Source organism: Salvelinus fontinalis, chromosome 24, assembly GCF_029448725.1.
Source record: "Salvelinus fontinalis isolate EN_2023a chromosome 24, ASM2944872v1, whole genome shotgun sequence".
Taxonomy (NCBI): Eukaryota; Metazoa; Chordata; class Actinopteri; order Salmoniformes; family Salmonidae; genus Salvelinus; species Salvelinus fontinalis.
In genome coordinates, this window is record NC_074688.1 from 6,714,794 (window position 1) to 6,729,309 (window position 14,516).

At 45.9% G+C, this 14,516-nt stretch overlaps 1 protein-coding gene across 1 annotated transcript in view; it reads left to right on the forward strand.

The window, feature by feature from the left end:
* The window catches only part of LOC129821852 (rho GTPase-activating protein 35-like), an 87,501-nt gene that overhangs the window by 68,743 nt on the left and 4,242 nt on the right, over positions 1-14,516 (forward strand). The window contains exons 4-6 of the mRNA XM_055879547.1: positions 6,972-7,049; positions 11,690-11,821; positions 14,239-14,344. Of these exons, the coding sequence (XP_055735522.1) occupies positions 6,972-7,049; positions 11,690-11,821; positions 14,239-14,344 (316 nt within the window). The remainder of the gene's footprint in view (positions 1-6,971; positions 7,050-11,689; positions 11,822-14,238; positions 14,345-14,516) is intronic.

A 14,516-nucleotide genomic window follows, 5' to 3' on the forward strand; every position in this document is an offset into this window, starting at 1 on the left:
GGGCGTTAGGGGATAAGTGACGTTATGGAGCAGACCGACATCCTTCCCCTATACCAAAAATACATACCCACCCTACTGTTGTCTGAGCAGCCCACTGCACTCCTATACACAGCCTCGCTTATCCTTCCTCCGTCCCCCTCTCAATGTCTGTGTAAGAGCGCTCTCTCCACCCCCACGCGTCCTCCATCAGTCCTCACTCTCGTTACCTGCCTCCCTGCTACTGTTATTCTCTTTCTATCCGTCTTCCCCTTTTTGAACTTCTTCCCTTTTGCCCTCCCACTCCTTTTCCTCTGATCTTACTTTCTCTCTCTTCCACCGTCTCTTTCTCTCTCTCTCTCGCCGTCTCTTTCTCTCTCTCTCCATCCCTTCCTCAGTCTCCGTACGGAGTAGTGCTTCTGTTGCCACTCAGTGAGTTCTGTGTTCTTCTTGTGGGTATTGAGATGATGAATGTGTGTTAGCATGCGTGGGCACGTCTCCTCGGTCTAGCGAGCTCCACAGTGACGTAAAGGGCAGCCGCCAGTGATGGCGTGTCTCCGCGGTGGCCTGTGAAAATGGCTGCTTGTTGTCGGCGGCAACGGGGCCCTGAGACATACCCCACATCTGGGCTGAGGATCAGTCTGACCCTAGTCCGAGACGCTGTGCCATTGCGCCTCTGGAAGTCAAGGCCGGAGCCAACTGCCCCTCTCTCTCTCTCTCTCTCTCTCTCTCTCTCTCGTCCGTCCGTCCGTCTGTCTGTGGAGTGAGTGTTTTTGCTTTTCACAGCAGTTGTCATGAATTGTAACGATGAATGAGTTTTGGGAAGCGAGAGAGAGCTGTTCACACAAGTTTAATGCTTATCATGGATGTATGTGTTTGGGACGTTACTTAATGGTGTCGATGTTGCTGTAGATGGAAGAGAAATGGGTGAAATGAGGGGAAGAAAATGTAATGCGAATATAATATTGTCATGATTATGTGATAAGATGGGATAGTCCTGTAGAAGCAAGAGATGATCGCTCAGACAGGATGTAGGCTACCTGTACACAGGAAGTGCTCGTGTTTGGTTTGACCCCCGGTCGCTGCAGATGAAAGGAAACCGGTCCAGAGCTGCTCTCAGAACAAAGAAGGTGATGGAAGTTAACCTCTACATCACGCTCTCTGACCTCTGCATTTTGACTGCCATCCTCCCCCATGTCTATATCTCTCTCTCCCTCCTGCCCTGTCCTTGTTGCCTCACTCTGGCTCTGTATGGTACGAGCGTGAAGGTAGCATGCCAGAGTAGGGCTGTGGCGCTCATTACATTTTGTCAGCCGGTGATTGTCATGCCTACACCATAACAATAAATCCATGATTTATTTTAGGCAGGTCTAAAAAAAAAAAAACACGATATGAAGGAGGACAGAATATTCTGAGTCGTCTTTGTTATGCCCTGATCTGGTTATGCCATATGGCTGTGAGCTATACTAGTCGATTTAGCAGACAAGATGTGCCTATAATTTCCGGGGCATTATTTTATAGTCAGAAGAATACATTTGAACATAGCTGAATAAAATGTCAATTCTATTTTTCAGAAACGATTTCCATGGGAGTGCGCACATGCGGCTATCCTGTGTTGATTGGTTAACAAAGAAACGGGTCCTTCTATAAGCTTCATTTAGATATTTATGCAACTTTAGTTGTGATACAAACATTAGGCTATATGTTTTGATTTGTAATACATTATAAAGTTGCATGAAAGACATGGGCTCTGCTCTGTTTCTTGCACAGGCTGCACACACTTCATCAGTCTCTCATTCACAATTTGACAAGCACGTCATAATATTCTCACCCATCAGACTATTCTCAGTTTAATCTTTACATATAACCTACCAATATATCAAATGAAATGTATTTGTAAAGCCCTTTTAAATCACAAAATGCTTATACAGAAACCCAGCCTTAAACCACGAAGAGCAAGCAATGCAGATGTAGAAACACGGTGGCTAGGAAAAACTCCCTAGAAAGGCAGAGACCTAGGAAGAAACCTAGAGAGGACCAGACTCTGAGGGGTGGCCAGTCCTTTTCTGGCTGTGCCGGGTGGAGATTATAAGAGTACATGGCCATTAAGGCCAGATTGTTCTTCAAGATTTGTTCAAATGTTCATAGATGACCAGCAGGGTCAAATAATAATCACAGTGGTTGTAGGTCAGGTCAGTACCTCAGGAGTAAATGTCAGTTGGCTTTTCATAGCTAAACATTCAAAGGTCGACACAGCAGGGGAGGAAGAGGAGGAGAGAGTCGAAAACAGTAGGTCCGGGAAAAGGTAGAACGTTTGGTGAACAGGTCAGGGTTCCATAGCCACAGGCAGAACATTTGAAACAGGAGCAGCAGCACATCCAGGTGGACGGGCCTGGAGACTGGCACGGCCAGAAGTCGTCAGGCTAGGTAGTCCTGAGGCATGGTCCTAGAGCTCAGGTCCTCCGGGAGGAGATGAGGGAATTAGAAGGAGCATACTTAAGTTCACACCCGTTACTAGATAAGACAAGATAATTACACCACAGACTATTGCAGCATAGATATTGAGACGGAGGGTTTGGGAGGCACTGTGGCTCCGTCCGACGCTACGCCCGGACAGAGGGAGGTGTATACCAAACATTAGGAACACTTGCCCCCCAGAACTGCCGCAATTTGCCAGGGCATTGACTCTGCAAGGTGTCGAAAGAATTCCACTCGGATGCTGGCAAATGTTGACTCCATTGCTTCCCACAGTCGTATCAAGTTTGCTGGATGTCCTTTGGGTGTTGGACCATTCTTGATACCCACTAGAAACTGTCGAGCGTGAAAAATCCAGCAGCGTTGCAGTTCTTGACACAAACTGGCTGTTGGCGGTCACAAGTCATGAAGGCAGTCAAATTCACGGTAATTAGGCTTCTCCAAGTTCTGATGCTGCTGCTGGTCATTCGTAGCATACCAAACTTGCTAACTGCCTGGTACTCATCCCTCGAATGTCCCTCTAATCACTCTGACGTCAATGCAAATGTATTTGAAAATCTAATCAAACACTTCATGAGAGGCCATGTTGCGCAACATTTATGTAGGCTATGCACTTGCGAGCGAAAACAGAGGGTTAGCGACTAATAAAAAGAGGATCCCATCAGATTTCTATAGGCTAGGCCTGCTATATTTATTTCTCAACTTTCCTAATATTAAGCACATTGCTTATATTTACAACAGGAGTATAGCCTACCTGGCTGGCATGAAAACAAACCACGGGGAAAAGCGTCCTCCATTCGCTATTTCAGTGCATGTATGACATGTTTCTATACAGGTGCATGATAATGGTCCATTCTAAATCAAAACAAATGTCACACATATATTATTTAGTATATGTAAAGAGAAGATTAAATCAAGAATAGTCTGTTGGGTGACATTATTAGCCTGTCACTTGTGAATGATATATTATCACTTGTGAATTATGCCCAGCGTAAGAAACTATGCCTTTTTTTTGCGACTTGTTCAAATCATAGTCGCACACCTCATGTAGCCTAGCCCATAGGCCAATGTGTTAATAAGGTTTGTATCACAATTAAAGTGGCCAAATAACTTCTTAAAACTTCTTAGGGATCAAATCCCGTTAACGGGATCGATTTGACAACCGGTGAAATGACAGAGCGCCAAATTCAAATTAAATTATTGGAAATATTTAACTTTCATACAATCACAAGTGCAATACACCAAATTAAAGCTTTACTTCTTGTTAATTCAGCCACCGTGACAGATTTCAAAAAGGCTTTACGGCGAAAGCAAACCATGCTATTATCTGAGGACAGCACCCCATCAAACAAACACAGACAATTATATTTCATCCGGCCAGGCGCAACACAAAACTCAGAAATAACGATATAATTCATGCCTTACCTTTGAAGAGCTTCTTCTGTTGGCACTCCAATATGTCCCATAAACATCACAAATGGTCCTTTTATTCGATTAATTCCGTCGTTATAGCTCCAAAATGTCAATTTATTTGGCGCGTTTGATCCAGAAAAACACCAGTTCCAACTCGCGCAACATGACTACAAAATATCTAATAAGTTACCTGTAATCTTTGTCCAAACATTTGAAACAACTTTCCTAATACAACTTTAGGTATTTTTTATCGTAAATAATTGATCAAATTTAAGACGGGATAAACTGCGTTCAATAGCGGATAAAAACAAAGTGGAGCGAGCTTTCAGGTCGCGCGCCCCTAACAAACAGTACACTAAACTCGACCCTCATTCTGAACAGCCCTACTTCTTCATTTCACAAAGGAAAAACATCAACCAATTTCTAAAGACTGTTGACATCTAGTGGGAGCAATATGAACTGCAAGCAAGTGCCGTAGAAATCTAGATCCTATTGAAAAGAGAGTGACCTCAAAAAAAAGAATCCTGGATGGTTTGTCCTCTGGGTTTTCGCCTGCCAAATAAGTTCTGTTATACTCACAGACATTATTCAAACAGTTTTAGAAACATCAGAGTGTTTTCTATCCAAATCTACTAATAATATGCATATCCTAGCTTCTGGGCCTGAGTAGCAGGCAGTTTACTTTGGGCATGCTTTTCATCCGGACGTGAAAATACCACCCCCTAGCCTAGAGAGGTTTTAAAATGAAGCACATTAATCCGCTTTACAAGGGGCGTAGAGCCTAATTGGCATATATAAGCAGCGCATGAGTTTCAAGTTTTTGAAATTTTCACCATGAAAATGCATGCATAATTTGTGGTCACTTTTTATAATGGTGTTTTCCGCTAATGGAACATTTGCGCTTATAGCCTACTACCATGTGCGCATTGCTGTGCTTATAATGTGAATAAATAGCCTAATAGTTTATCAACATTTTAAACTAAACGTTCTGATCTGTTGCCTCAGCCACATTGCCTAAAAAAGTTTTGTTGATGCTAGTGGTTGTATTAATTTGAGATCTATCACGTCCCAGACTGTTTGTAATATTTATTTCTCGCACAGAATAGAATATGGACTTTTGTACTATGTGGGATAGTAGATTGACATAGGCTAGTAGTACTTTTGCTTTTCGTTAGGCCTTTTCATCTTGTTGGCTGACGAAAAGTAAATGTGGACAGTTCATCCAATATCTTCAATACGCACCTCGGAATTGGATAAGGACGCGCGCAGTTGCGTCCCGCGATGTGTCTGTCTTAACTTGTAGCCTGTGAGAAAGGCTTGATCACGTGACAGAGAGCCGTGGGAGTGAGACATTTCGGATTGCGCAGCACACTCAGGGAGAAGGGCTCAACGCAGCACTCCGGGCCGCAAAAGACATGGTTTTTTTTTATGGTGAAATTACAGCCACAAAGGGGATGCCGCGTGAAATTCGAGGCATTATCAAGTGCTTGTCAAATTGTGAATGAGAGACTATTGGAGTGTGTACAGCCTGCACAAAGCAGAGCTCATGCCTTTCAAGTGACTTTTTTTCAAATCATCATTAGAGTCTCATCATGCAGCCTTACAATTTATTAAATCCTTACAATGTATTAGATCCTCCTCTTTTTAATAGAGGCCATCAAACCTCTATTTTCTCACGCAATTGCATAGCATAGCCTATAGAGTTGTTGCGCAATATTGGGCTATAAGAACACTTATTTCATTCCATGCATCAAGCAGCTATGAGGAGCTGTCTCTCGCCGCGTGACAGGTGATCCTATTCTGGTCAAACTCTGAATGCCAGAGCTCTAATTAAGTGTTTGATTGATTTGATTGTATTTGCATTGATGTAAGAGTGTTTATAGGGACAATAGAGCCCTGAGTACCAGGCCATTAACGACAGGCCATTAGCGACTGACCGTTTGGTAGGCTACTAATGACCAGCAGCAGCATCAGAGCGGTGTTTTGGAGAAGACCAGTGACTCCAGCAGTCACGTGGAATTTGATTGCGGTCGTGACTCGTGACTCTGTTCATGCCTCGTGACTGCCGGTGTGGCGGTAACTATAACAGCCCTATGCCAGGGTTGTGGGTCCGGTTCCTGCTGGGGACACTAATGCGAAAGTGTTTGCACTCACTGTTGTAAGTCGCTTTGGATAAAATCTTCTGCTTAATGGCATGTATTATTATGTATTATGTCTCTTCCTCCTCTCCTTTTCTTATTCTCTTCTATTTCTCTCTTCCTCCACTCACTCCATGTCTCCCCTCCGTTTCCCTCTGTCTCCCTCCTCCCCTCTCCCCCCTCTATCTCTCTCTCCATCCCTTGTTCCCCTGGAGTCTGGCTAGAAAAGCTTTTGTGGATAATTGATCGGCAGAAGGAGGGGATCGATGCCGCTCGTCTTGACACAGAGCCTCCTTTCCTACCATCTCTCCCTGTCTCTGGATTTGTCTTTGTCTCCCTCCCTCCCTCCGTGTCTCCCTCCCTCCTCCCTCTCGCTCTCTCTCACTCACTGTCTGTCCACACCCTTGTCCTCTCCATGTCTGTGGTAAAGGCATGGATTGCAGAGAGAGGAGAAGATGATGAGCAAAGAGGGGAGGAGAAAGAGAGGGATGATGAACAAATGGGACCAGAGTTCATTAAGTCATGTTTATGGATCTTGAACTATAGAAGCCCCTCCGGAACACTTTCTGCAAGCCTGCACTGATGCTTTATGAGTTTCATTGATAGTGCTTATGTTCTGTCTCTGGGAGGGGGGGGCGGGCGCGACGACACAAGGCCAGGCCATTAATAGTCTCCACTGTGTCTGTTGTTTCATTACTACACAATCTCTGCATAGAACACTGCTTCTAACAGCACTCTCTACTGGAAGTCCTTACACAGAGGCTATAGGAGGACTTGTGTTGTTATTGATGTCTGTGTGTGTGTGTTCTGACTGTGAGTTGAATGGATGAAAAATTTTATGTTGAAAGTAAAGTGTACTGTTGTGGATAAAGTGTACTGAATCTCTCTTCTCTTCGCTTCTCTTCTCTCTGTCGCTGCTCTCTCTCTCTGTCGCTGCTCTCTCTCTCTCTCTCCTGTCTCCTCTCTCAGGTATCACTACTGAAGGGATCTACAGGGTGAGTGGGAACAAGTCAGAGATGGAGAGCATGCAGAGGCAGTTTGACCAGGGTGAGTCACCAGAACCTCTCTTTTGACCGTAGACATTGAATACAAAAACCCACACACACCAACAATATGAATTGTCAACAGTATGCTACAAATTACACTCGGTGGCCAGTTTATTAGGCACACCACCTCGTTCACGAAGATGGTTTGCTCCTACAGACAGTGAGTCACGTGGCCGCGGCTTGCTATATCAAGCAGGCAGACGGGCATCGAGGCATTCAGTTACTGTTCGATTGAATGTTAGAATGGGCAAAACAAGTGACCTCAGTGACTGAGTGTGGTATGTATCTCAGAAATGGCCAGCCTCCTGGGCTTTTCACACACGACAGTGTCTAGGGCAGGGTTTCCCAAACTCGGTCCTCGGGACCCCGAGAGTTGCACGCTTACGTTTTTTGCCCTAGCACTACACAGCTGATTCAAATAATCAACTAATCATCAGGTTTTGATAATTTGAATCAGCTGTGGAGTGCTAGGCCAAAACAACTAAACGTGCACCCCTGCACACTGGTCTAGGGTTACTGAGAATGGCGCGCCAAACAAAAAACATCCAGTCAGGGGCATTCTTGTGGGTGATAGGTCGAATGAGAATGGCAAGAATCCTGCAAGCTAACAGGCGGGCCACAGGCAACTAACGGCGCAGTACAACAGTGGTGTGCTGAACGGCATTTCGTAAACGCACAACTCATCGGTCCTTGTCACCGATGGGCTATTGCAGCAGACGACCACACCGGGTTCCTATCAGCTAAAAACAAGAAGAAGCTGCTCCAGTGGGCATGTGATCACCAACACTGGACAATTGAGGAGTGGAAAAACATTGTCTAGTCTGACGAATCCTGGTTCCGATTGCGTCATGCTGATGGCAGAGTCAGGATTTGGCGTTAGCAGTATGAGTCCATGGTCCCCTCCTGGTGTAATGATGTGGGAAATGTTTTCCTGGCACACATTAGGTCCCTTTTATACCAATTGAGCAATGTTTCCATGCCCCAAATAATTCAGGTTGTTCTGGAGGAAAAGGGGGGACTGACCCGGTACTTGATGGGTGTACCTAGTTAACTGGCCACTGAGTGTAATTATTGTAGGGCTGTCAGACCCAATGCCACCTGTAGTCGGTGTCTACATGTACACATACTGACCTATAAACACACACAAACTCACCAATACGCAGAAACACACTCCCATACCTAGGCACAAACAGGCCACAGAGGTGCAGTGTTGTATCTATCCAGAAGCTTGTTGTCCAATGGATTCACCTAATTAACCTGGGAGCATCTGTAGCATTGATCTACAGGAAGGAGAGGCCTTCCTCCGTAGCGTAGCTTCTGTGTGTGTGTCCATGAGTATGTGTGGTGTGGGCTGTTAATTACCTCCAGATTGGTTTGGTTAATGAAGCATGCTTGCTGGTATATACCACTGCACATACCACTGCACATCGGTAAGGCTGAATCCGGCTGAGGTAATCAGAAGCGAAGTCCTGTGTCCAATCGATCAGGACGCTAGACCAAGGTGACAATACAATTACACCTACAGCACAGGTAGACCATAGCCACAAATCAGCTATTACCTAGCCACCCCTCACAGCACAGGTAGACCACAGCCACAAATCAGCTATTACCTAGCCACCCCTCACAGCACAGGTAACCCATAGCCACAAATCAGCTATTACCTAGCCACCCCTCACAGCACAGGTAACCCATAGCCACAAATCAGCTATTACCTAGCCACCCCTCACAGCACAGGTAACCCATAGCCACAAATCAGCTATTACCTAGCCACCCCTCACAGCACAGGTAACCCATAGCCACAAATTAGCTATTACCTAGCCACCCCTCACAGCACAGGTAGACCATAGCCACAAATCAGCTATTACCTAGCCACCCGTCACAGCACAGGTAACCCATAGCCACAAATCAGCCATTACCTAGCCACCCCTCACAGCACAGGTAACCCATAGCCACAAATCAGCTATTACCTAGCCACCCGTCACAGCACAGGTAACCCATAGCCACAAATCAGCTATTACCTAGCCACCCCTCACAGCACAGGTAACCCATAGCCACAAATCAGCTATTACCTAGCCACCCCTCACAGCACAGGTAGACCATAGCCACAAATCAGCCATTACCTAGCCACCCGTCACAGCACAGGTAACCCATAGCCACAAATCAGCTATTACCTAGCCACTCCTCACAGCACAGGTAACCCATAGCCACAAATCAGCTATTACCTAGCCACCCCTCACAGCACAGGTAGACCATAGCCACAAATCAGCTATTACCTAGCCACCCCTCACAGCACAGGTAGACCATAACCACAAATCAGCTATTAGCTAGCCACCCCTCACAGCACAGGTAGACCATAGCCACAAATCAGCTATTACCTAGCCACCCCTCACAGCACAGGTAGATCATAACCACAAATCAGCTATTACCTAGCCACCCCTCACAGCACAGGTAGACCATAGCCACAAATCAGCTATTACCTAGCCACCCCTCACAGCACAGGTAACCCATAGCCACAAATCAGCTATTACCTAGCCACCCCTCACAGCACAGGTAGACCATAGCCACAAATCAGCTATTACCTAGCCACTCCTCACAGCACAGGTAACCCATAGCCACAAATCAGCTATTACCTAGCCACCCCTCACAGCACAGGTAGACCATAGCCACAAATCAGCCATTACCTAGCCACCCGTCACAGCACAGGTAACCCATAGCCACAAATCAGCTATTACCTAGCCACTCCTCACAGCACAGGTAACCCATAGCCACAAATCAGCTATTACCTAGCCACCCCTCACAGCACAGGTAGACCATAACCACAAATCAGCTATTAGCTAGCCACCCCTCACAGCACAGGTAGACCATAGCCACAAATCAGCTATTACCTAGCCACCCCTCACAGCACAGGTAGACCATAACCACAAATCAGCTATTACCTAGCCACCCCTCACAGCACAGGTAGACCATAGCAACAAATCAGCTATTACCTAGCCACCCGTCACAGCACAGGTAGACCATAGCAACAAATCAGCTATTACCTAGCCACCCCTCACAGCACAGGTAACCCATAGCCACAAATCAGCTATTACCTAGCCACCCCTCACAGCACAGGTAGACCATAGCAACAAATCAGCTATTACCTAGCCACCCCTCACAGCACAGGTAACCCATAGCCACAAATCAGCTATTACCTAGCCACCCCTCACAGCAGAGGTAACCCATAGCCACAAATCAGCTATTACCTAGCCACCCCTCACAGCACAGGTAGACCATAGCAACAAATCAGCTATTACCTAAAGCCCAGTTCAGATAGAACAGCCGAGACAAGACGGTTTTAAGCAGTTATGGAACAAAGTGTTCTTGATCTGAAGTGTCTAGTTGTAGGACGTCTCATGTGGGTTGTTGGAGGTTCAACATGTCAGATCTGAGCTAAAGACTTGGGATGAGACAGATCCGTTTAGCCAATCAGAGAGCAGTGTGCTGACGTTCTGCGTTTAGCCAGGCAGACTGCTAGCTAGTTATTTTGCTGCTGTCTAGCTTGCTGATATTTATCTGACACGTCACAAAATGTGCCCTGTTTCTGGGGCATGTATTTCATGATACTCGTTTTCTAACAACACCGTGCTACGACAAGTGGAAACGTTGCATCAAAGTTGTATCGAGTCATTGAGTCGCCGTTACCATGGAAACAGCCTCAACCGCTCGTCTCCTGGCTAGTTTTGTCTCGTCTCTCCTTATGTCGGCTGTTGTATCTGAACCGGGCTTTAGGAGCACTGAGATCTGGAGCTCACTCTGAGGCCTGGTCTGGAAACCGGTCTGAACCCTAGAGCACTAGACATTAATGGGTCAGAACTGACTTGGGCCCAGTGTTATCACTGAAGCTGGTCTGTTATGTACACCACGGGTTCTCTTTTGTCCCCCACTCTTTTTTTCCATCTCTTTTTCATCCTTCCTTGCTATCCTCTCACCATCGCTGTCTATCTAACTCTCTTCCACTGTCAATTCCCCCCTTCTATTCCCCCCCATCTCCCTAGATCTCTTTCTCTACGTTTGTCATAGATACGAGAGAGTAATCCGAGAAGGTTTTTTAATAGTTTAATTTTCTTATCCTTCTCCTCCTTCCTTCTCTCATACTCTTTCTCTTTCTCTGTGTGTTGTACGACAAGCTTGTGTCAGCAGGGCAGGGGTCACCTGTGATTACTCTTGGTTTATAGTTGTAATCATCAGTTTGCTTCTGGTGCTGCGAACTTTGTTCCCACTCTCTGCCGTGTGGTCCCTTATACTGAGCTGCCACACTGAATAAGAGAGACTCGCTGAGAAGCTGGAGCCAATTGGGTGCAGTTCCTTCTAACGGGATAAGCAGGGTTCTGCTTATCCCGTTATGCAGAACTTTGCGCGCTGGTGTTGGGGTTTGTTTAGTCGGGTATTTTAGTCTATCACCAGGCGGGGTGATACTATAGCAGTAAAACGGATGAGTTTAAGGCAGACTTTTTGTGTGTGTGTGTGTGTGTGTGTGTGTGTGTGTGTGTTTCATTTTGTTGTCTCTTGCAGATCATATCCTAAATCAGGGGGTGTCTTCCATGTCCTATTCTAACGAATCCCCTCTCTCTGTCACTCCCTCACTCTCTTTCTCCCTGCTAGACCATAACCTGGACCTGGTGGAGAAGGACTTCACTATCCACACGGTGGCCGGGGCCATGAAGGCCTTCTTCTCTGAGCTTCCTGAACCACTGGTGCCCTACAGCCATCAGATTGAACTGGTGGAGGCCTTCAGTAAGACATGGGGCTGGGGTGTGGGGGGGGGGGGGGGCTGTGGCTGGGGAAAGAGGTTTGGGGTGAGAATGGATTAGGGTTGTTCTTGCTTAACCTACTTGGTCTCTATGAAGAAACCAGTGCCGTTTAAGATGGAGGACACTTTTCTTTTTTTTTTTTTTATGAGCATGGCCTTATTTCTTTTACAGCATACTGGGTGACTGTCATTCATATTCCATTCACCCAGCTCAATGTAACATATATAGGTTTAGGCTACTACGTGATACAAGATTTTTCCCTATACCCATCATGAGGTTGCCACAACCTATGAAGGAAAGTTTACAACGTAGGTGCACCGGTCGAGAGAAATGTGAGTAATCAAGGTAACAGACAGTGACGCATTCAATCCCGCCTTGCACACTCTAGCCTGCATCTGGCTGATCTAGAGTGCAAACATTAGTCCAACTCTTGTTTAACAAGAGTTTCTGTTGGACATATTGAGGTACGTTTATCCCAGTTTCATTCCGTTTGCTTCCGTTTAAGAAACATTTTTTCAACAGAATCGGCGGAATGAATTCACCCCTGATCAAAACACAGTTCACTTTCATAGCAGCCACATACAAACAGCATGATCCCGTTGATCGCTGTACAATTCCGTCTCGCATCTACCTGCCTTCTTCCTCTCACCTTTTCCCTTCGCTTGTGGACTTCAGTGCGCAAACACATCAGCAGTCTGTGACCAGGAGGAAAAAACATTTCCAAGCCAAACCGCCAACCACTCCACACAGCGGCCTACATTGTTGTCACCATATTAACGTAGTGGTCAACATAGCTACTAGAACTAACACATTTGTAAACCCGCTACAGTCATGCAGTACAGTGTATGGTCAGCAGCAAGCAGTTTATCAGTTACACCGGTGGGCCCCGGTGGCAATAAATTAATAAAACCAAAAGCTTACCTTGACTTGGACGAGTTCCAGTGTTGGATAGCTATAGCCAGCTAGCTAACAGTTTCCCTCTCTGTTTGAGCCGGTTGTTTGTGTAGGCTAAACTAGCTAGCTGCATTCACTCGCTAAGTAAGTGAAAAGAAATACAACTCAATATAGCTATCTCTCTCTTGCTTCTCCTTCATTTTTTAATAAATGAATTTGTTCAAAACTATTCAACTATTGTCTTTCTCTCTCTTTGAGTCAACTACATTTTATGCAGTGCTAGCTAGCTGTAGTTATGATTTGAGTATTAGATTCATTCTCTGATCCTTTGATTGGGTGGACAACATGTAAGTTCATGATGCAAGAGCTCTGATAGGTTGGAGGACATCTTCCGGAAGTTGTCATAATTACTGTGTAAGTCTATGGAAGGAGGTGAGAACCACAAGCCTCCTAGGTTTTGTACTAAAGTCAATGCACTCAGAGGAGGACGGAAGCTAGCTGTCCTCCGGGTACACCACAGTGCTACCCTATAGAGTGCTGTTGATGCTACTATAGACCTTCAAAATAGTGTGTTTTAATAAATGATTTGGTGACGCAAATATATTTAGTATCGTTTTATCTAAAAAGGATCGCTTAATGTTTCACAATTTTATTTTGATGAAATTCACTGAGTAGGATGGTCCTCCCCTTTCCTCTTTGAGGAGCCTCCAATGGAAGACGCATACATTTCCTGTGAAGACAAACAAAACGATACAGAATGTCAGATTAAGAAGTGCACTTCTTTCCTCTCCGGTCTGTCACTCCCATTGCATTTTGTAATCCGTCGTCGTGGAGATTTAAGGTGTAGCGTCGCGGCCCAGAGATGTACCTGTACTCTGGAGGGCGGCCGTCAACTCAGTGAGCGGATTGTGTGTGCGTGGCCCTTGAGCCGTGACAAAGCCCTGATGAAACCCTGCAGCCTGCGGCAGGAGAGAGACACTACACACACTGTTTCAAGAGGAGTTAAAAAACAAACGCTTACAGGATGGATTGCAGAACTCTGTGTATGACTGTAGACTGCAGAAGAAGTGAACACAACTGGTTTTGAAGGAGCTGGATAACATGTGAAAGGCTGTGTGTGTGTGTGTGTGTGTGTGTGTGTGTGTGTGCGTGTGCGTGTGTGTGTGACTCCATCTGCCTCGCTCACATGGAGACACACAAGACAGGCTGTGTTGGAGTGCTGATATCAGCTTGTCTGACTCACTCCTACCATTGGGCTCAGTACACCCAGAGGACCTGTGTGTGTGTATGGGTTTATAACTGCGTGTGTGTGTGTGTGATCACTGCTATGCTTTGTTAAGTCAACGCTGACTCTCAGCTGTGATTTCAGTTTGTGTCAGTGTGTGCCATGCTTCCCCCTCCCTGTCCCTGCATGTGTGGGACCTTTCTCTGGTTGTGTGTGTGTGTGTGTGTGTGCATTCATGTGCTTTCATTCTTTCTCTCTAACCTCTCCTGTCTCCGAATCAGAGATCAACGACAGGGATCAGCGGGTTCACGCCATGAAGGACATCCTGCGCCGTTTCCCCAGGGAAAACTACGACGTCTTCAAATACGTCATCAATCACTTGAACAAGTGAGTGGCTTAGGTGACAGAGCTGTGACGGCCGCGCTGACTACAGTAACAGTCATCCACCCTGCGACCTTTGACCTTCCACCCTGCCTGCTTGAGTCAGCTTTAAATTCAGTCGAGTCACAAACCCGGCAGAGTTTAGATTTCTAGATGATGTCACTTTATGATTCCTTGA